The 22,276-nt window shown below is 42.1% G+C and overlaps 1 protein-coding gene across 2 annotated transcripts; it reads left to right on the forward strand.

Annotated features, from left to right (window-relative positions):
• Nucleotides 1-697: 697 nt before the first annotated feature.
• Nucleotides 698-20,078, forward strand: HMCES (5-hydroxymethylcytosine binding, ES cell specific). Of its 2 annotated transcripts, XM_037802997.1 has the most exons (7): nt 698-749; nt 1,363-1,559; nt 4,815-4,958; nt 7,409-7,534; nt 14,450-14,631; nt 16,916-17,108; nt 19,184-20,078. In XM_037802997.1, exons 2-7 carry the CDS (start codon nt 1,386-1,388, stop codon nt 19,418-19,420), a joined length of 1,056 nt encoding a protein of 351 aa, XP_037658925.1. In that variant the 5' UTR covers nt 698-749; nt 1,363-1,385; the 3' UTR covers nt 19,421-20,078. The 2 variants fall into 2 exon arrangements, with proteins under 2 accessions (XP_037658925.1, XP_037658933.1); XM_037803005.1 differs by lacking the exon at nt 698-749 and having other exon boundaries at nt 1,217-1,559.
• The last annotated feature ends 2,198 nt before the right edge of the window (nt 20,079-22,276 follow it).

Consider the following 22,276-nt stretch of genomic DNA (forward strand, 5'->3'; position numbering starts at 1 on the left):
AGGTGTTGGAAGTTGCTGGTTTATGTCCCAGAGGAGCCGATTTAGAGGCCGCCTCTGCTGAATTCAAGCCAGGTGGTTTTCAAACTTGACCTGCTCAAATACACTTGCAAAGGCTGTTACAAGAAACTTGGCTGCACCCTTAGTGATTCGGATTCAGTAGAAGTGAGGGCCTTGGGAAGTCTGTCACCCACTAAAGTTCCAGGGTCACTTGTGATTCATGGAAGTCTTTCTGACGGATTCTCAATTTTTGCCGCAAACTTGGAGGCAATTAGCCAGCCTGCAAAGTAAAGAGAAGAGAGTTTCACTATTTCACCCCTGCAGCGACCTGGCACCCTAGCGTTCTGGTTCCCGCTATCCAGAGCAGAGCACTTGAGGCTCCTCAGGACGCCAGGAAGAGCTCTGCCAGTGGAGCGGTCGGCCCGGCCCTTCGGGACCCTTCCGCACCCTCCCCATCCCCGCAGGGGAACGGGCGAACGCGGAGGAAAGGAGAGCTCAGCGAGCGCTGGGATCGATGAACCCCCGCCCCCACTTCCGGACGATTCAGATTCTAGGACCCCCTCGTTTGCCATGGGGAAGAAGAGCAGCCTCCCCCGCGCGGGAGCCGCTGTGAAACACCCCCCGCGGGGGGCGGGGCCTCGGGGGCGGAGCTGACCTCTCTGGGGGCGGGGCCTGGGGGCGGCGGCGCGGCCCGCCAAGAGCGTGACCCCGCCCGAGCCAGGTGCCGCGCGCTAGCGGGCGGCGGAGCTGAGGTGAGGGAGGCGGGGGGACGCCGGGGCCTGAAGTGAGGGGACCCGGGGGCTGAGGTGAGGGGCCGCGGGGGCCTGAGGCGAGGGGCCGCGGGGCGGGCGGCCGGGGTGAAGGTGAGGGGCCGGGGTCAGGGGACGCCATGAGGGTGGGGGGGACGCCGGCGGTGGGTTTGGGTCGCGGAGGGGCCCTGGGACGCGGGGAGGAGAGAGGCGACACGAGTGGACAAGGGAGAGGCCGAATCTCTCTGCCAAGGGGTTGCCATCTTAGCCGGTCCTCCAAGGAGGGGGAAGGGAGAAGGATAAGGAATGGGGGCTGGACGGTGAGGCCGGAGACGAACCAAAAGGAGGGAGCCAGGGGGCCCCCCAAGTGTTCCCAGGGACCTCATTTGGCCGTTCTTGGCCGAACCCAGATAAACTGAGCTCCTGATGCTTGCAGAGAGCAGACGCTGAGCTGCTAAAACAGGCATAGCCCTTGCCCTAATGGAGCTGCTTGGGGAAGACCTCAGACATGGGATTATCTGGTGCTCTGAAGAAGTACAGAGTCCTTGGGAATCTTAAGAATAAGACCCAGTCTTTGAGACATCCCAGCTTTTCCCCTGACGTTTTGTGATGCCAGGGTGCAGTTGGCAGTGCTGAAGCATGTGCGGGAGGACGTCCTGTCACTTACCTAGAGATGTCCTCACAAGAGCTTGTGCCTATCGGGACCGGAGGCCAGCAGCGGCTCCCCGAGATATCCCCACAAGTATTACCCCTCTTACAACAAGCCCCCAGACCCACAGCCCAGTGCTTCTGTCTCGACTGCACTTGGAGAAGGTAATTGCTTTCTCTGCAACCTACCAGCTTCTGGCTCAGCCTCTGAGATGAAACCTATAACCTTAGGAGACAGTTCAGTATTCAGGCTCAATTTAAGTGCTTTCTCTGTACAAGGCAGACTAGCCTTAATACAGGCTGAATTTGTGTGAAACTTTTATTTGAATACATTATTTTTTTTTAAGGCAGCAGCTTTCAAACCTCACTAATCATCAAGGTCATTTGAGTATCTTTAAAAAAAAAAAAAAAAAAAAGATTTCCATATCCCTTACCAGGCCAAATAAATCAGAATCTCCAGGGCTGGGCATTCTAAGGTGAAGACCGCTAATCTAAAGCTCCTCTGATGTTTTTTGAACATTGAAAAGTTTCTTTCTCCTCGTTTTTTCAGTCTTTTTATGCTTGTCTCTGACTGAAGCTAGAAACAGATGTATTTGGTTTGGTTATCTGAAATGTAATTGCCTTCTCTATGCTTGTATTATTTATCTCTGTAATGTTGTGTGTCCAATAATTTACCATCATGTTTTAGTTCTTTATCTTCTGAAAGTTGTTTTCTGTGTGTGTGTCTAGTGTAATAAAATTTTCATTTAGAAATTAGTAATTTCTCCATTCTTGAATATTTGAAATGACCTTGATAATGCTTTTTAAAATCATGGTTATTTCCTTCCTGGATTTTGTTTCTATTTGATCTGTAATGCTGAAATCACTTTATATAGTTGATCATACATCTGGTACATATGCTTCAGAACTCTCATGATAATATGGTAGTCAAAAAAGACTCATGAAATAGTTATTCTTGAGTCATTTTTTTAGAGGATGCATACTTCCCTATCGAAACTAAAAAAAAAAAACAAAAACTTTTAATCAGAAATAAATCAATATAAATAAATAGCATGGGGAACCTTGAAGGAAAAAGCAAGTTTCAGAGGAAGGCATAATTTGGGATAAGGCAAAAGAGAAGGATTAAATATATGAGCTTTTTTTTTAAAAAAAAAGCAGAAAAATTTGTTAGCAGATATAAACACAGACGTGCAGAAAGTTTGTGACTTATCCTAGGTTACCCAACCAGTGAGGGACTGACCTGGGATTCAGATCCACACATTGTCCCCAACCCAATGGATACTTCCTGGACCCAGGAATTGGGAAGGTGGAGGCCCTAGCAAACAGCCTCCTTTTGTATCAGTGGTATCAGTTTGTTCATGTAGCGTTTTGGTTTCGCATCTCTATTAACTTTTGTTAAGATCGCAGGTATTTCCTGCTTTTGATAAATACTTGGTTTCATTTTCCCAAACCTATAAACTGAAGCAAAATTAGAACCATTTCAGCAGTTGATTATTCCAAATCAACGGCCAGCACATGTATAGATTGCAATATTTGCATTTGAAACCACTGATTTGCAAATTATTTCCTCTTTCGTTTATCTGCCCCAGCGCCTCCAGCTGTTCTGGTCAGCAGTCCAAAAGGGTAGAGGAAAAGATGACTAATACTGAGCAATATTTCAATATTTGGCTTCCAGCCACTGTCTGTTCGTAGTCCCCAGTAGAGGGCAGCCTCACGTTTGGGTTTGGTTTACAGCTGTTCAATGAACACATTCAAATGTTGGAGTTAAAGATGGTCAATAGAATTCATGAGAGCAAGATTTCTCAACTTTGGCACTGCCATTTTGGGTGGGATAATTCTTTGGGGAACTGTCCTGTGCATTGTAGGATTTTGGCAACATAGCTGTCCTCTACCAACTAGGTGCCTGTAGCACCCCCCTCCAGCCCTTAGGTCTTGACAACCAGAATGTCTCCTGACATTGCCAAATGTCACCTAGAAGGAGACAGGCAAAATTGCTCCATGTTGAAAACCACAGGTTTAGAGTATTGTCTTGCAAATTTCTTAAGACAGAGCATTGTAGTTGGCCATTATATAACGTTGTCTTATTCTCATTTATGATTTGGTGAGAGGCCACTATCTTCTTGGAAGGCACATTTGATTCTGAAAAGAGGATTTACAAAAGCTCTATATTTTTACCCTTTCTCTCCATTTCTCCAATGAGGTTAACACTTCCATTTATTTTCTCTCCTCCCATTTCTTCTAGGATCTTCTTTTCCATAGTTATCTTGCACTCTCATTAATTGGTTTTATTCTTGCTTCTTGGTATATAGTATATCTAAGCTGCCTTTGTCTTTAAGGAGGAAAAATATCTGTGTATGTGTATATGTGCAAACATGGGAAAGGGGGATTGACTGGTACAGCAAGATTCTGAAGGAAGCAGATCAGGATCATATCAGGAGCACAGCAGAGGAATTGGCTTTAAACAAAAGCCAGTTCCTGTACCACTGCTGATGACTCATTTTTTGGAATTCCATCCTCTCATAACTCTTCTGGTTCTCCTGTTATCCCTCTGGGCACTTTTTCTTGGACTCTCCTTTTTACCTCTCTTGTTTTTTTGTATTCCCAGGTTATATCCTGTGCTTGATTTACTCTCAGAGAAACATTATTTATCCTTATGACTTTAACAGTTACCTTTATGTAGAAAAGTTTTTAATATTTTAAAAAATCCTAACCTTTGAAAAATACCAAATTACAATTTAAGTGCCTACACCATGCCACACAGTTTAGCTACATTATGTTTAATTCTTAAAAATGATCTTGTAAGGTAGGTATTATTCCATCTATTTTTACAGATACAAAAAGGTTGAGAGTCCAGGAAATTGAGACTAGTTCAACCTCATTAAGTAGCAGAGAAGGGATTTTTGAATCAGGGTCTCCTTACAAAACATTGTTCTCTGTACCAGGGGTTGGCAAACCATGGTCCTCAGATCAAATCTGGCCCACTGCCTGATTTTGTAAATAAATTTCACAGAGCATAGCCATGGTATTCATTTACATATTGTCTTTGGCTGCTTTGTGTTACCAATGGCACAGTTGAGTTGCTTGAGTAATTGCAACAGACCACATGAAGTGCAGGGCCTACCACCATGTCTTTTCCATAATAAGCACTACTTATGTATATGGAAACTAAACTGTTTGTATCCCCGCCCTACTGAAGCAGAATGTCATATTCTAATAAATGTGATTGCTAAAGAACTCAAAAGTTATCCCCACCATGATAAATCATTAAAATTGTTTTCAAATAGAATCTTTCTTCCCCTTTTAACACTTTTCTCATTCTTTGTACTTCGATTTCTAATAGTAATGTAATACATGTACTAAGTTTTGTTAACTAAATTTCATTATGATCTCCTCACTAGATCTTATCTTTCTCCATGACAGGACGCAGACTCATCTGAGCGTGTCATTGCTCCTATGAGATGGGGCTTAGTCCCATCTTGGTTCAAAGAAGATGATCCTTCCAAGCTACGGTTCAACACTATGAACTGTCGTAGTGATACCATGATGGAGAAGCTGTCCTTTAAAGTAGGTAATTGATCTAGGGGAAAAGCACTTATCCTGTTATTGTTTCTGACAGAACTATTAGTGTCTTGTGTAACTTAGAAATATAATAAGGTTCTCTTTTTTTTTTTTTTTTTTTTAATTCAGTTTTATTGAAATATATTCACAAACCATACAGTCATCCATGGTATACAATCAACTGTTCACAGTATGATCATATAGTTATGCGTTCATCACCACAATCTATTTCTGAACATTTTCCTTACATCAGAAAGAATCAGAATAAGAATAAAAAATAAAAGTGAAAAGAGAATACCCAAACCATCCCCCCATCCCACCCTATTTGTCATTTAGTTTTTACTCCCATTTTTCTACTGATTTTTTTTCAATCTTTTAACTTTGTTTATCAAAAAATTAAAAACAAACAGGCAAACAACAACCAAAAAAACCCCACAACATTTCAAACAAAGCAATGGATTAAGGAAAACAAATAACCTAAAATAACTACTTTGCTTCCAATATGTTCCTACCATACCCCAAGAAAATTAATAAACCATGTCCAAACAGAGGAGTAAGAAAAACAAATAATCTAAAATAACTACATTGCTTCCAACATGTTCCTACCATACCCCAAGAAAATTAACAACCCCTAAGAAAACAAAGGAATAAGAGAAAAAAAAACCTAAAATAACTCTATTGCTTCCAACATGGTCTTACTATATCCAAGAAAGTTTACAAACCATAATCATTCCTGAGCATTCCCATAACATTGAGATTACCCTCCATAGTTTATCTGTTTTTATTAGATTATCATTCCCCCTCCACTAATTGGTATCTCTAGGTCCCCTACATTCTACAGTATAAAACATTGTACATTTTTCACAGAATTCACATTAGTGGTAACATACAATATGTCTCTTTTTGTGCCTGGCTTATTTTGCTCAGCATTATGTCTTTTTTTTTTTTTTTTTTTTTTTTTTAATCTTCATTTTATCGAGATATATTCATATACCACGCAGTCATACAAAACAAATCGTACTTTCGATTGTTCACAGTACCATTACATAGTTGTACATTCATCACCCAAATCAATCCCTGACACCTTCATTAGCACACACACAAGAATAACAAGAATAATAATTAGAGTGAAAAAGAGCAATTGAAGTAAAAAAGAACACTGGGTACCTTTGTCTGTTTGTTTCCTTCCCCTATTTTTCTACTCATCCATCCATAAACTAGACAAAGTGGAGTGTGGTCCTTATGGCTTTCCCAATCCCCTTGTCACCCCTCATAAGCTACATTTTTATACAACTGTCTTTGAGATTCATGGGTTCTGGGTTGTAGTTTGATAGTTTCAGGTATCCACCACCAGCTACCCCAATTCTTTAGAACCTAAAAAGGGTTGTCTAAAGTGTGCGTAAGAGTGCCCACCAGAGTGACCTCTCGGCTCCTTTTGGATTCTCTCTGCCACTGAAGCTTATTTCATTTCCTTTCACATCCCCCTTTTGGTCAAGAAGATGTTCTCCGTCCCACGATGCCAGGTCTACATTCCTCCCCGGGAGTCATATTCCACGTTGCCAGGGAGATTCACTCCCCTGGGTGTCTGATCCTACGTAGGGGGGAGGGCAGTGATTTCACCTTTCAAGTTGGCTTAGCTAGAGAGACAGGGCCACATCTGAGCAACAAAGAGGCATTCGGGAGGAGGCTCTTAGGCACAACCATAGGGAGGCCTAGCCTCTCCTTTGCAGCAATATAAGGTTCTCTTTTGAACCTTTCTTAAGGTTCTAAAGAATGTTCACAGTTGTTAATGTTGAGTGCTATTCCATTTATTACTGAGTAAAAAAGCATGACAAAAGTTAGTGGTTTAAAACAACCATAAATTATTATCTCACATTCTGTGGGTTAACTGGGCGCAACTGGGTGATTTCCACTTGGGTTTCTCATGCAGTTGTAATCACGAGATGTCCAAGATGGTTTCTTTACCTGACACCTAATTGGTATGGTGGAACAACTACAAGCGTTTCCACATGCATATCGTGAGGGTCTCAGGCTTCTTACCCCAGAACTCAAGATCCAAGAGAATAGAACAGAGGCTGTAAGGCTTTGTGACCTAGCCCTGGAAGTCATACAGCATCACTTCTGCTGCATCCTATTGGATATGCAGAGTCAGCCCAAATTCAGTGTGGAAGGAGACTACATAGAGTGTAAATGCTGGGAAGCCTGGGTTAATGGAGGGCCAACTTTAGAGGCTAGCTACCCCAAGGGCCTATTTGTTAGAGAGCTGGTTGATTTTGTACACATTATTTAATCTCAGCATCTGTGTAAGTAGGTAAGACTTAGGAACAATGAAATTAAATAACTGTTCTAAGGTCACACATTGGTGGACCTGAGATTTAAGCTCAAGACCATATAATGGCAGTCTACAAAACGTGATTGTATTACTAAGACCATACCTTGCTCGTATTTTCCTTCAGGTGCCTCTGGGAAAGGGAAGACGCTGTGTTGTTCTAGCAGATGGATTCTATGAGTGGCAACGATGTCAGGCAACAAACCAGAGACAACCCTACTTCATCTACTTCCCCCAAATCAAAACAGAAAAGGTATCTTCATCAGTACTCACAGTCGATATTTAGAAATCTTCTATGAAGCAAATTAATCCAAGGAAGCACATTTTTTTCTTCCTTCATGGTTTGTTTTTTTAATAACAACTTTACTGAGATAAAATTCACCCTTTACATTGTACTATTCATTGGATTTTAGTTTATTCACAAAGTTATGCAACTATCACCACCAATTCCAGAACATTTTTATCACCTTGAAATGAAACTCTGTACCCATGAACACACACTCACCATTCCCCTCTTCCCACAGCCCCTGGCAACCACTAATCTACTTTCTCTATACCTAGATTTGCCTATTTTGGACATTTCATATTAATAGAATCATAGTATATGTAGTCTATTGCAACTACCTTCTTTCATTTGGCATAATGTTTTCAAGGTTCATTCATATTTTGGCATGTATCAGAACTTCATTCTTTCTTACGGCTCAATAGTATTCCACTGTGTGGATATGCCAGGTTTTATTTATCCATTCACCAGTTGATGGGCATCAAGATTGTTTACACTTTTTGGCTATTATGAAGAGTGCTGCCATGAACATTCCTAGTGGAATTACTAGGTCAGTTGGTAACTCGGTGCTTAATATTTCATTCATAGAGCTTTCATTTTATGACACATAATAAATTTGATCTGTTCACAGCATAACATTATCAGGAGATTGAAAATAAATCAGACATACCAGCATTGTGTTTTCTTCTACTTAGATGTTATCAGCCTAACACCGCTAAAGCATTTGAGTTCTCACCCCAGTTTGCTTTGTTATCAATGGGAATTGTTCTTCAGATGGTGTCATCTCATTTTTGGAACTTCTTATAGTCAAGCCTCATCTGTAAAACAATCCCCTCTGCAACCAATCTAGTAACACACAAATGATGTGTAGGGGATAAGACTTTTTAATCTAGAACAATTGATACCTATTAATTACCATATAAATATTAAGTGCTTTCTGTGAGCCAGGTATTAAAGTCCTTACTCCTCAGTGGTATGGGCAAGAAATAGAGATCTGTGCCATTTTATAGTAAGAAACCGGTGTAGAGTTTTACGTATTGGGTAAAGAACTGGAATTTGAAAGTGTAAGTCTTGTGACTCCCTAATTCATTGCTTCAGTATTGGTGTACAGCATTAAATATTTCTGTCCCTAATGGTTAATAGGTGAATCCTATTAGTGGTTGGTCGCTAAATTCTGTCTCTTGCATTGTTTTGGGGTGAAAGATTGTTGGCTTGTCTGGAAGCAGTCAGGTGGCTACTGTGACACTTGATCAGGAGATTTAGCCTTCAAATGATTGATTGCTTTTTCCACCTGTAAGGTCTTTTCTGGGCTCAGGAGCAGTTCTATCTTGAGTGAAGGGTACTAGGAAAGTGGGTGCTATAGAGTGATTAATTTATCAAAAATGAAGAAAAGCCAGGTCATAGAATTGTCCATGGTATGACAGTGTATTCAATGACAGCTATAGAAAACCTCATAAAAACAAAGGCATTCTGAGGTCAGATAGAAATTTTGTTCTCCAGAATAAGCCTTTAGGAATCTCTGCACTGAGATTTAGACCCTGAGAAAGGTAACAGGAATGTTGGGCCACCTGTTGAACTCATTAAATTACAGCCAAGCTCATGGGCTCTTTTTACTCATGTGGCTTCACAGATTGCTTGTCAGAAATGTTTATCACTTATGTAGTTATATACCAAGGGTGATTTCTTTCTGGACTGCTGTTGATATTACTTCCAAGAAGAATGTTCAGTTCTTTTTCCAAAGCAACAAAAGTCCATTTCTTGATAGCTGTCATGTTACCTTCTCTATTGTTTGCTGCCTACAACTCAACTCCACAGGTCCCAGAGCTTCTGATTCCAAGTTTCAGAGCTCTTTTTGCCATACCTATATAGAAATATGTTTGGTCCAGGATAAGCTGTGAATTACTTCATAAAAGTCATGATTCCTGACCTTTATAAGTGCTAAATTTTACAAAGGATTTTTTTCAGTTATCAGTCATTTCCTTTAATTTTTATAAGCTCAGAATGTGGGTTGCCATTATGTCATCTCAGATCCCAGGAAAACAGAGCTCAGTCAGGCTGAGCCCCTATTTGTCGGTGTCAGAGCAGGACTTGCTCCCAAGCCTTTGAGTCCAATTTCATCTCACTTCCCAAGAAATCACCATTTCCACCCAAACTGAATTACAACACCCGACCTCTGCATGAGGCCAACACCTTTGACGCACTCAGTGGAAATCAGCTCTACTCCCTGAATTGGGTTCACACACAACCTATTATCTTCTCCCTAACTCCTCTGTCTCTTCTCTCCTTTGAATCATATTCCAGGATGCCACTCTTGTTTCTGTTCATATTGATTTTTTATTGAGGTAAAATTCACATAACATAAAATACATCATTACAGCCAATTTAAGTTTACAGTTCAGTGGCTTTTAGTATAGTCACAGTGTTGTGCATCCATTACCACTGTCTAATTTCAGAACATTTTATCGCTCCTTTGCTGGTTTGCATCTGTTATATACCCCAGAAAAGCTATGTTCTTTTAATCCATTTTTGTGGGGGCAGACTTGTTGTGGGTGGGACCTTTTGGTTAGGCTATTTCATTTGAGATGTGACTCAGCCCATTCAGGGTGGGTCTTGGTCCTTTACTAGAGTCTTTTACAAGATGATAAAAGGCTGAGACATTTGGAGAGAGCAGAGAGAAATGCCCAGAGACATTTTGGATATAGCCATTGGAACCAGAAGCAGGAAAGAAGTACTAGCAGACATTGCCATGTGCCTTCCCATGTAAACAGCAGAACCCCAGATGGCAGCAGCCTTTTTTCGAAGGAGTTATCTTCCTCTTGATGCCTTAATTTGGACATTTTCATGGCCTTAAAACTGCAAATTTGTAACCTAATAAAACCCCATTGAAAAAGCCAACTCATTTCTGGTGTATTGCATTCTGGCAGCTTTAGCAAACTGAAAGAACCCCCAAAAGAAATCCCACACTCATTGAGCCCCATTCCCTTCTTCACATAGCCCTTGGAAACCACTAATCTGCTTTCTGTCTCTATGGATTTGCCCATTCTGGAAATTTCATATTAATTCAATCACACAATGTGTGGCTTTTTTATGTCTGGTTGCTTTCACTTAGCATCATGTCTTCAAGGTTTATCCATGTTGTAGCATGTATCATGACTCCATTCCGTTTTACAGGAATAATACTCCATTTTGTGGTGTGATGGTTAGGTTCATGTGTCAACTTGGCCAGGTGATGGTGTCCAGGTGTCTGGTCAAGCAAGCACTGGCATAACCATTACTGCAAGGACATTTGTGGCTGGTTAATAAACCAGAAGGCTGGTTTATTAAATCATCAATCAATTGGCTGCAGCTGTGACTGATTACATCAACAAGAGACATGTCTTCCACAATGAGAGAATTCAGTCAGGTGGTTTTAATCCAATCAGTTGAAGACTTTTAAGCTAGACAGATAGAGGACCTTCACTTCTGCTAGCCAGCAAAGCATTTCCTGAGGAGGTCACTGAACACCTTCATCAGAGCTGCCAGTTCACTGCCTGAGTAGTTCATCAAACACCTTCATTGGAGTTGCCAGTTTGCTGCCTGCCCCATGGAATTTGGACTCATGCATCCCCACAATTGTGTGAGATACTTTTATAAAATCTTACATATTTCTTGTTGATTCTGTTTCCCTTGAGAACCCTAACTAATACATATGGATTTACATTTTATTTATCCACTGATGGACTTTGGGGCTTGTTTTGGTTTGCTAAAGCTATCAAAATACAACATACCAGAAATGGGTATATAACAAGGAGGATTTATTAGTTTACAAGCTTACAGTTCTGAGGCCATAAAAATGTCCAAACCAAGGCCTCAACAGGTGATCCAGCCATCCTGGACTCCTCTGTGACATGACAAGGCACAAGGTTTCATTGCTTTCAGCTTCTGGCTGCTCTTTCTATGGCTTTCTTTCTGAGCTTCTTTGTCTTGTTTCTCTGTCTTCTGTGTATTTCTTTCTGTACTTCATTCTCTTATAAAGGACTCCAGTAAGAGGATTAAGACCCACTCTAAATGAAGTGGGTCACATCTTAAGATCCTACTCACCATACTGTGAACAATTGATTATATACTTCAGATGGATTATATGGTGTGTGAATATATCTCAGTGAAATTGTATTTTATTGAATGTTACACCCTGACAGCAGGGATATAAACCAGCACAATCATTCTGGGGGACTATGTGTAATGAATGTGCATCAAGGTCCCTAAAAATATTAAAAATATTCATCTGTCCTAGTAATAATCACAGTGATAAATGTCATTTACTGTGCATTTAACTATAATTCAGCATATAACTCTAATCCATTTCTTTGACATTGTTTAGTCCGTGCCTGAAGAATTTCTGAAATGCATTATAGAAATATATTCTGAACAAGGGATTGGTTGCTTAAGCAGCTCTTTACTAAGTACCTAATCAATGGATAGGCTGAGCACTCAGCATTCTAAATGGAGAAGGGTAGGGGAAGAGGTAAGAGAGCCCAAGTGAGGGAGGACATAGTTAGCATCCATGTGTAAATTGGATTTGATGACTTTCCCCTAGTTTTCAATTCCTGGGAGACAACCTGAGCCAAGCAGTAGCTGTGTGATTTGGAAAAGTTTGTTTCTGCGAGCCTGTGTTACTTGGGGAAGGGGGAGAAAAGTGCCCACCTATGGTTGTTATGAAGAATAAATGAGATAATGCAAGTGACAGAGGTACAGCACAGGGATTATGGTCCGGGGTGAATGTTTAGGTTTGGCACAAACCCTCAGGTGGAAGTTTGGCTTGGATCATGGTCAGTCAATAGACCTGAGCTGTCCAATACAGCAGCCAAAAGCCACATGTGGCTTTTGAGCTTGTGAAATATGGCTAGTCAAAGTTGAGATATATTGTAAGTGTTAAATATACACTGGATTATTTCAAAGACTTAGTATGATAAAATGATGTTAAATACCTCCTTAATACATTTTTGTATTGATTACATGTTGCAATGACATTCTGGGGTATGTTGGGTAAAATAAAATATTAAAATTTACCAAAAAATGCATTTTAAAAAATAAAAAAGATCTTACTCACCAAAAGATCCTACTTACAATGGGTTCACACCCACAAGAATGGATTAAATTTAAGAACATGATTTTTTAGGGTACATACAGCTTCAAACCCTCACAGAACTATTATGGAAAATGCTACTATGAACATCCAAGTACAAGTTTTTGTATGGGGTCATGTTTTCATTTTTGGGGGGTATATACCTAGGGGTAGATTTCTGGGTCATATGGTAATTCTGTTTTTAACTTATTGAGAAACTGCCAAACTGTTTTCCTCAGCAACTCACCATTTTATATTCCCACCAGCAGTGTACAAGAAAGTATCCCAGTTTCTCCACATCCTCACCAAAACTTATTTGCTGGTTTTTGAATATAGCTATACTGGCGGGTGTAAATTACGGTATGCACATTGTTTGGACATAATGCTGTTGCACATTTAATAGACTACAGTATAGTGTTAACATAAGTTTTATATTCATTGAGAAACCAAAAAAATTGTGTGACTCACTTTATGGCAATATTCACTTTATTGCAGTAGTCTGGAACCAAACCCGCAGTATCTCTGAGGTATGCCTATTGTTTCCATCTCTCTGCTGAAATTCCCTGTCTTCTCTTCTAGGTTATCTGCCTTTCCCACAAGAGCCCTTAATATATTAATCATACTTATTTTAAATTCCCTGTCCAGTAGTTTATCTGGGAAAAGTAATTTCTTGATTCTGGTTCTAGTGATTTCTATATCTCTTGGCAATTGGTTGGAGGTTTTTTTTAATCTTTTTTTTTTTTTCTTTTTTTTTTTTTGCATCGTAATTTTTTTTCTATCACCCTTTCCCAGCTGCAGTGGGTCTTCACTTGTATCCCAGTGGCAGCAGGGCTTATTGCCCTTCCACTGGCAGCTTAAGGCTTGTGCTGTTTAGGAGAGAGGTGACCAGGTGAGGCTTCGTGCCTTTCGAGCAGTAGAGGAGCTTCCCTCCTCCAGGCCTTAACCACTGAGAAGGGTTGTCTCTGGTCTTCTGCCCTGACACCAGTCTATCATGTGAACAGCTTGTGAGGTTGGTGGGGAAGAGCCTGCCAGTGGTTGTCGACTCCCCTCATGTCCACAGCTTGCCAAGTTTCTGTATGCTCATGCTGGCCCTCATTCTGTTTTTAGCAGTTTGATGATTTTATCTGAATTCTTATCTGCTTCTGTGGAGGCCTTGTCTTCCTCCTGTTACCATAGGTAAGCCATTACCTGTGTCCCATCTCTCTGTGGAGACCCCTGTCTTTCCTTAAATTTCAGGCTAATTGGTTGCCCCATGACGTCATTTCTCTGCTGGATTCAAGAAAAGTTAAGTTTTATTGATTATCCAGCTTTTATTGTTGTTAAGGTGAGAGCGACATACTTTCTGTATCCTAGGCCCGGAACTGAATTTTCCATGGCATATAGAAGTTGCCATGGGGTGGGAAAGATATTTGGGGCAGAAGTTGCTTGAGCAAGACACAGGGCCATGAAGTTACATAAGTTTACAAACAGTTGGTATGGATTGAAATTAACATTGTGAGTGAAAGTTGAGAGGAATGGTGGGCCTGATTATGAGGGGACCTGGATGGATGCTTACTGAATGTGTTCAGTTATATTCTGAAATATCGAGGAGTCATAAATCTACACCTTTGGTGAATATTTGTCATCAAGACTCTTCTCTGGTGACTGGACAAAGACAAGTTAATAAGGCATGTGCTGAATTAACTTCTGAAATCATGGCCATGCTCTTAGGTCTGTTAGTGGTACCCAATCTGTGTGTGGAAGAAGGCTGCTGAGTATCTGCGTGTGTATTTTGCTTCCAGTCAGGCAGCATTGGTACCGCCGACAGTCCTGAGGACTGGGAGAAAGTCTGGGACAACTGGAGGCTACTGACAATGGCTGGGATTTTTGACTGCTGGGAGCCCCCAGAGGGAGGAGACCTCCTATATTCCTATACCATCATCACAGTGGATTCCTGCAGAGGCTTGCTTGACATCCACCACAGGCAAGTCACACTTCTTATCCCTGGGTCCAGAAGAATTCAGAGGAAGGTTTGTACTCGTTGTTTTTAGATAGGTAGCTTTTAGAATTCAGAGTTTCTTTATGAACAGATTTAAAAAATAGAAAGCTAAGTTGCTTCACAAAATACAATTACAGTCAGTTCTGTTCTAACATGACATGTATGCCTAAAAATCACTGCCTCATGCAACAGAAACCACAGAGCTTATGGGAAAAAAATGGGGTTAAGGGCAAAACACTTAAAAACTTTATAAGCAACATGTTTAAAAAAAAAAACAAACTTAATAAAGACAGTGGCATAGTTTTATACATGTGAAGTAGTTAAGAAATACATAAATACCTCAATACATGTGGCACTTTACCTTGAAAAAGACCTGAAGTTCACTTGTGGAAGTGGATGTTGGAAGGGTTGCAGCTCATGAGTTATTGTGAAGTGGTGAAATGAGAATTATCCAAATTTGTGATCTTAAGTTTGTGCAGCCTTAAATCCTGGGGCATGTTTTTCTGCCATTGAAATGTATCTCCTTAAAGGCATGCATTTATGATAGATACATATTTCATCAAAATTGAAAATTTCATCCGATAAACTTCTGAATCACTGCTGGAAATTCTTTTATGGCTTTTTCATCCGTATTCATGGCTTTGCCCAACAGGTGAAAAAAGGCTTTGGAAGTTGTAGGGATGTACGAAATCATCAAACCAGCCACTGCTAGCACTAAAAGGAGCCATATTCCTGCATGATTTAAGGACTTTGTGTATAGATAAGTGTTTTCTCTTTGTGAGAAACGTTTTTTTTTTCACTGTTTGGCATTTAGTCCATTTGCCACATAATTTTTCCATTTCTTCTACTCCTATAGGCTTTGTTGGTAATGACTTTGCAACAATTCTGGATTCCTTTATCTCTGTTGCTAGGGAGATATCATCACATGTTGTCTTTCTTTCCAGGTGCTTTTTTATTTCAGGCTGCTTCTTAATACTTAAAGTTTTCCATTTGTATGCACTGCTTGGCATGTTTTGAACCAGGAAACTTAGACACATGCTATATTGAATTGAGTGTATTTTGTATACAGAAAAGTTCACAAATGCAAAAGAAATAGCAAAATACAACTTTGTAGAATAAATTGTGGTGAACCGAGGTAGTTGGTACATGTTCTGTGTGTGTACATGTGTGCATTTTGTGTATTCCTACAAGCCTCAGTTCAGCTGGGTGCAGTTTTCGGTCACCTAGTGTTTCTCTCAGATGAAATCAGGATAAGCAACCACAAAATTTATGTTATGCTCAAATTGTTCCCTAACATATCAATCGCACTTGAACAGATTTGTGTTTTAAAAACAAGCATTAGCAACACTGACTGTACTTGCATAACACCTTCACGATTTTGCCAGATCTGAGCACTCTCAGAAGTGACTTCTTGATCTTTCACCGAAAAGAAGGCAGTTCTGCACATAACATGATTACCTATTTTAGCCTTGTCCTAAGTGAGATCTGGGAAATCATGCTTTAATGTGATGTAGTAGTATTTTTTGCTAATTCATGGTAAAATAAATTCACCTATTTCAACTAATTTAAGACACCATCAGTTTAAAAATGTACTATTTTATGCTGCTAAGAAAGAACTGCTAATTAAAACTACAATACAATGCAAAGATGCCATTCATCATAAAACATCTGGATTTCAAAGATCTTAAAACAGTTTTTAGAGTACATACGTAGTTTGATTTGCTGAATACAGTATTATACCGTTAAAATAGATGTTTATGCATGTATGAAATGTGTGCCACGCCTTGCATTGGCCTAGGACATAAAACTGGAAGCTAAACAGAAGCTCTTTTACTAACATCTTCTGGTACCAAGAGTCATCTTCGACAGCCTCTTGCTTTGCTGAGGCATGTCCCTTTGTTCACAATTATGTGAATAGCCCTTTCTTACTGTTAAGTCTTTTCACAAGTGGTGAGGCTGAAGATTGTTGTTGATAGACAAGTTTTCCAGGATCCAGGCTGGGGCTTCGTGGAAAGTTCACCCATTTGCTAGTCATGGCACTATTTGCTGTCTTTGTCCTGAAACTTTGTAAGTAGGCTCTCTAGAGCTGAATTTAGTGCTCTGTCAAGTTGTGCTCAGGGAGGCTCCATGGCAGCAGTCAGCATGTGATGTGCAGAGGGAGAGCGAGCTTTCCCTTGAGATGATTTCAGTTTTGTGTGAATTCAAGTTTCCTTTCTCTCTGTGCCCTCGCCCTACTCCTCCTAACCAATGTCTTGACCTCCTTGGCTAGGATGCCTGCTGTATTAGATGGAGAGGAAGCAGTCTCTAAATGGCTAGACTTTGGTGAGGTCTCAACTCAGGAAGCTCTGAAGTTGATCCACCCCACAGAGAACATCACCTTCCATCCAGTCTCCTCTGTGGTGAACAATGCCCGAAACAACACTCCCGAGTGTCTGACTCCTGTTGACTTGTTGGTCAAAAAGGTAGGAACCTGTGACCCTTATAGTCATTCTTGAGCTTTCTGTCTGTTAATATGGCCTGTTCTTTTAGGATATAGCCTTTTACACTCAGAGCTTTGATTTCAACCACCAGTCTTCAATCCTGTGCCTGGGAATGTAGACGAGAGCAATGATTTTCAAACCTGGCTATGACTCAGAGTCCTTAGAGGAGCTCTTTAAAAATGTTAATGTTGGCCCTGTCTAGATCTACTGAATCAATAGCCAGGGCTGGGGCTTGGGCTTCTGTGCTATAAAGAAGCTTCAGCAATTATGATAATAAGCCAAGTTTGTGAGAAAGACAAAGGAGCCCTTGACCATAATTGTATTTTTTGCCCCCAAAACACTGTATGATTTTCAGTGTCCCTGTTGTATAACTCTGCTTCCCAACTATGAGTTGCAGAAGGAGTTCCTTCCTGGTCTCTGTCTTCTTCAGAAAGATTTAAGATAATTTGTGCCATGAACTTTTAAGTTCTTAGAATTAGCAAAGAAGGGAAGGTGAACAGGTAAAAAGCCTACAGTGGGGAAGGAAGTTCCAGAGCAAAGTGTTCAGGCTGGCCCCACTCACATTATGGGTAAAGGCTCAGGAATAGCAGTAGTTTGTAGGTGTCACGGAGGGACCAGGAGCAGTACATGTCTCTGAGTGTTCCAAGAATAGACATCTCAGAACTCTGAGACATGGCAGGGAGGAGGACTGCAAGAGTTGCTATGCCCTCCCCCATTTTTTTTTTTTTTTAAGTTTTCCATACCCACACCTTTAACAGTCCGTGTCTTTTTCTTCTTTTGTTTGGTCGTCTGCAAACTCCCGCATCACTGCCAGTTAATTTTTTTATTATTACTAGATTTCTCTAAAATGTGATTGTATATATTCTTTTTGCTAGACCATCTCCACCATAGTCTTTACTCCAAAAAAATGCATGTTCTAGAGAGGTGGCATTATAGTACTTTAGGGCTTTCCATTCAGGGTTGGGGCACAGTTGTAAGGAAAGCAGAAGGCAGTCGTGACAGCTGAGGAAAGGCTCTGCAGAGAGGCTGAAGAACGGGGAACAGTTTAGCCTGCCCAGCCTTAGGCCGCAGATCCCTGATGATAGTGACTGAGGCTCAGTCGCATCTTTCCAACCTCACTCCCCACACTTCTCTTTGGTCCTACCAAATTACTTTCTTTCCCTGAGAATGCTTCATTCTCTGCACATGTTTGGAGTGCCCACCAGTTTTCTTTGCATGGTTTGACACACCTCCTCTATGAAGCTAAGAGCTACTCCCCTACTCTTGGAGCACACTCAGTTGCTCCTTCCTTCTCTTGTACGCGCAAAGCACTTTATACATGACTTTAGTAGCACTTGTTATAGAATATGGTTTCTTTCACAAAATTGGGAGTTCTTTGAGGGTGGGAGCTACGGCTTCTTCATCTTTCAACCCCTGGAATTAATCGTAGTACTTAAGTTCTCCTTAAACCATTACTGAATGAAGGAAGCAAAGGGACGGGGCTGAGGGATTGTTGAAAGGTATGCTGAGAGCACGTTTTTAGGACAGAAATTTAAAGTGACAAAATATTCCTTTGAGAAGCAGGTTATAATTAATGTAATTGTTGCTATTAGGATTATGGGTTCTGGAGTTGGACCGCCTGAGCTCAAATCCCTATTCCACCACTTACTAGATATGTATGACTTCTCAGAGCCTCAGTGTCTTTCTTGTGAACATAGGAAAATAGTATGTATTTCATATTATTTGTTTAAAAGATTAAGTAATATAATGCATATAAAGTACATAGCAGTGTCTGGCCCTTAGTAAATGCTTAATTACAATTAGGTCTACATGTATAGAGAAAGAAGCAAAGAAGAATGAAGAGGTTATGTAGCTCTGGACATTAGGAGATAGGAACTGCAAAGAGCAAGAGAACACTCTTGACCACTGGGCCCCAGCCTGGTCCTTAGTAACGTTTCCAAGGTTTGTCAGTACCTAATGCCTCTTCCCCTGTTTCTTCCCTTGGAGTTGGCCCCCTTCATGGCATTTTCCCAAATGCTTGAGCGAGATGGTTTGAGCTTTGTCCTCCTTTCTCCTAGGAGCCCAAGGCAAGTGCCAGCAGCCAGAAGATGTTGCAATGGCTGGCCACAAAGTCGCCCAAAAAGGAAGATCCAAAAACACCCCAAAAGGAAGAGTCAGATGTGCCCCAGTGGTCCAGCCAGTTCCTGCAGAAGAGCCCAGTCCCCACCAAGAGAAGCGGTGCAGGACTCCTGGAACGCTGGCTGAAGCAGGAGAAGGATGAGGAGCCCCTGGCCAAGCGGCCTCACAGCCAATAATCCAGGACTTCAGAGACCAAGGCAGGGTTGGCTGCACTAAGTGCCGCTGCTAACAGTTTCTTGCATTTTGAATGTGTGTGGGGTGGTGGTGGACGGTGGTGTTTACTCCAAGGAGGTAACACAGTTTTCATTGCCAGTTACAGGCTCATGGGGGAGTGGCTATCCCTGGCCTGACTAGGAACCAGGGTGCGCTGCAGGGCACTTTGCCAGGGCCAGACCCTTCCTCTAGGCTGCTGGAGCCTTTCCTGGATGTGGACACTGCTGGCCCCCTCACAGCGCTGACCTGGTGCTCCTGGCTGGAGGATGCTTGCTGCTCAGCCTTTGGGCTCTTTCATCTTTCAGAATTAAGATTTTTAAAGTTCTGGGGTGGTTTTTTTTTTATATATATTTTTTCCTTTTGTTATATTCATATAAATTAATTTGATAAACTTTCAACGTTTTGGAAAATGATACTAGTGGAGGAGTTCTGGATTTTACCCAGTTTTCTGGTGGCATAGTCCTAAGGAATGGGCTTTGTCAAGAACAGAGGGCCCTGGGGCTCTCTGTTATTTTGGAAACAATAAAACTGCTTTTTTGTTTATTGGAAACAATAAAATAAAAACTGCTTTTTTGGAAACAATAAAAAGTCTTCATGGGGGGCTCTTTGTTGAGTCTCTTTTCACTGTTGTCTTGATACTTGGAAGTCATCTGACCTGACTGAGTGCCTGCCACTCACTGTCAGGGAGAGCTGGGTGCAGAGAACGTGCCCAAGCCCCTCTCCTTCCCAGGGGAGCACAGGAGCTGGAGGAGGAGGGACCCCAGTCAGAACCCACTAAGCCCCATCCACAGATTCCTCTGGGTGGACAGAGCAGGGCACAGGACGACAGAAACTCGGGGGTACAGGCTAAGGGCCTGGAACTAAGCTGCTTGTGGGGTGGGGTGGGGTGGTGCTGACCTAGGTTTGCTGTGCGGGCTCCCCCTTTTCTGTCCTCGGCACTGAATCACTTTATAATTAGGTATTGATTTGGGGAGGTTATCTAATTGCTACTTCCTCACCCACATTATTAGCTTCACAAAAGCAGGGACTTTGTTGCCACGCCTGTCTCCCAGTGCTACTAACAGGAGGGGTGCTGGGGATGCGATGCTCCTAGCCCGTGCTATAACGCAGGAACGGCAGGCACCAGCCAGCTCTCTCGCCTGGCCTTAGTACTTGCTTGTGTGCGCTCTGAAGGAAACACACGAGGACGTGTGATGGGTGGAGAGGCCTCCTGGGCACTCCCAGGGGAAGAGTGAGGCCAAGAGGCTGCATGGAGCGAGAGGGGAGAGCGGGGCCTTCCCTGGTATAGCGGCGTGGGAGGGAATGGCTGACCGCCAAAGCCCGCCCAGATCGGGCCGACGCCTCCCGCTTTGGGACATCCAGGAGGGAGGAACCCGCAAAGCTCTGTCCCACACAGCTGGAAGAAAGAGGGCCCGAGGCGGTCGGGGAGGACCCCGGCGGCGCCCGACCCATCTTGCAGCCGGTCGGCCGCGGGGTGGGGCCTATGCATATCAAGGATCGGGATTTTCACCAATCCGAGGGGCGCCCCGGCCCTGCGCCTCTTGGTGCGGGAGGCGGGGCGGTGCCTGGCGTGGCTCGCGGAACACTGGGGTGAGGTGGGGGAGCCCGGGGCTAGAACTCTCGGCTCCCAGAGCAGTGCGGGTCCTCGCCCTCTCCGCCTTTTAAAAAACAGTCCTCTTTTGAACTCCTTCCCTTCCGATTCGGCGGCGGGGTCGGCCCCTGGTTTTCACAGTCACCCGTTCGCCGCGGAGGGCGGGGGCGCTTTCACTTACGGCCTTCGGTTTTGTTGGGGGTGATTTCTGTGGGGTTTGGTTGTTTTAAGAGATTTAATATACCAGAATTTTGACTGTTATATTTCATCATACCTTCTTCAAGTTTCATAAACATGATAAAAATGAAATTCCTTTTGTTTTTTCATTACTGTCCCCCCATGGTCTTTCAGGATTGCAAATTAGTTTGGTGGGGTCTTTCATATTAAAATGAAAGAATACAATGTCCGCAGTTGCTTGCATCGTTTTCATTCAGGTTTTTATACTTTCACATAAATGTGACATTGGGGTGCATTTAAAAACGTATACTTGTCTCGGGGCCTATAGTTTCATGAATTTCAAGTTTACGTAAATGGTATATCATCTGGCATTTGGTTCTGCAACTTGCTTTTTTCTAGCTGGGTCATCAGGGAGGCATATCTTTAGAGCTTTACTAGTTGTGGTGCTTTGAAGCTGTTACGTACCCCACAAAAAGGCCAAGTTCTTTTAATCCATTCCTGTGGGTGGGGTGTAGACCTATGGTAGATAGGACCCTTATGATTAGGTTATTTCAACTGAGTTGTGACCTGCCTGATTCAGGGTGGGTCTTGATCCTCTTGCTAGAGCCCATTTTAAGAGGATAAAAAACCACAAAAAAGCTAAGAGGTGAAATTAAGAGAAGCTCACAGAAAAAGCCCCAGAGAAGTTTAGAGATAAAACCACAGACGGAGAAGCCAGAAGCTGAAGCAACGAAACCAGGGAGAGAAGGACCATCAGACGTTGCCATGTGCCTTTCCATATTACAGAGGTGTCCCGGATGCCGGCAGCCTTTCTTCAGAGAAGGTATCATCCTGTTGATGCCTTAATTGGGACATTTTCATGGCCTTAAAACTGTACATTTGTAAGCTAATAAATTCCCATCATTAAAAACGAGTTCATTTCTGGTATACTGCATTTTGTCAGCTTTACCAAACCAAAACACTAGGGATTGCCAAGTTGCACTCCAAATTTTCAGTTATTCCAGGGGCCTATGAATCCCCATTCCCCCCACTTTCTTGCCAATACTTCATC

The sequence above is a fragment of the Choloepus didactylus genome, chromosome 1, assembly GCF_015220235.1.
Source record: "Choloepus didactylus isolate mChoDid1 chromosome 1, mChoDid1.pri, whole genome shotgun sequence".
NCBI classification, from domain to species: domain Eukaryota; kingdom Metazoa; phylum Chordata; class Mammalia; order Pilosa; family Megalonychidae; genus Choloepus; species Choloepus didactylus.

Excerpts from the sequence above, each read along its gene's own strand:
- HMCES (XM_037802997.1), top strand. The coding sequence starts at position 1,386 with ATGTGCGGGAGGACGTCCTGTCACTTACCTAGAGATGTCCTCACAAGA. Across the intron at positions 1,560-4,814 it reads CTCGACTGCACTTGGAGAAG|GACGCAGACTCATCTGAGCG; the intron begins GTAATTGCTTTC and ends TCTCCATGACAG. Across the intron at positions 14,632-16,915 it reads TTGCTTGACATCCACCACAG|GATGCCTGCTGTATTAGATG; the intron begins GCAAGTCACACT and ends CTCCTTGGCTAG.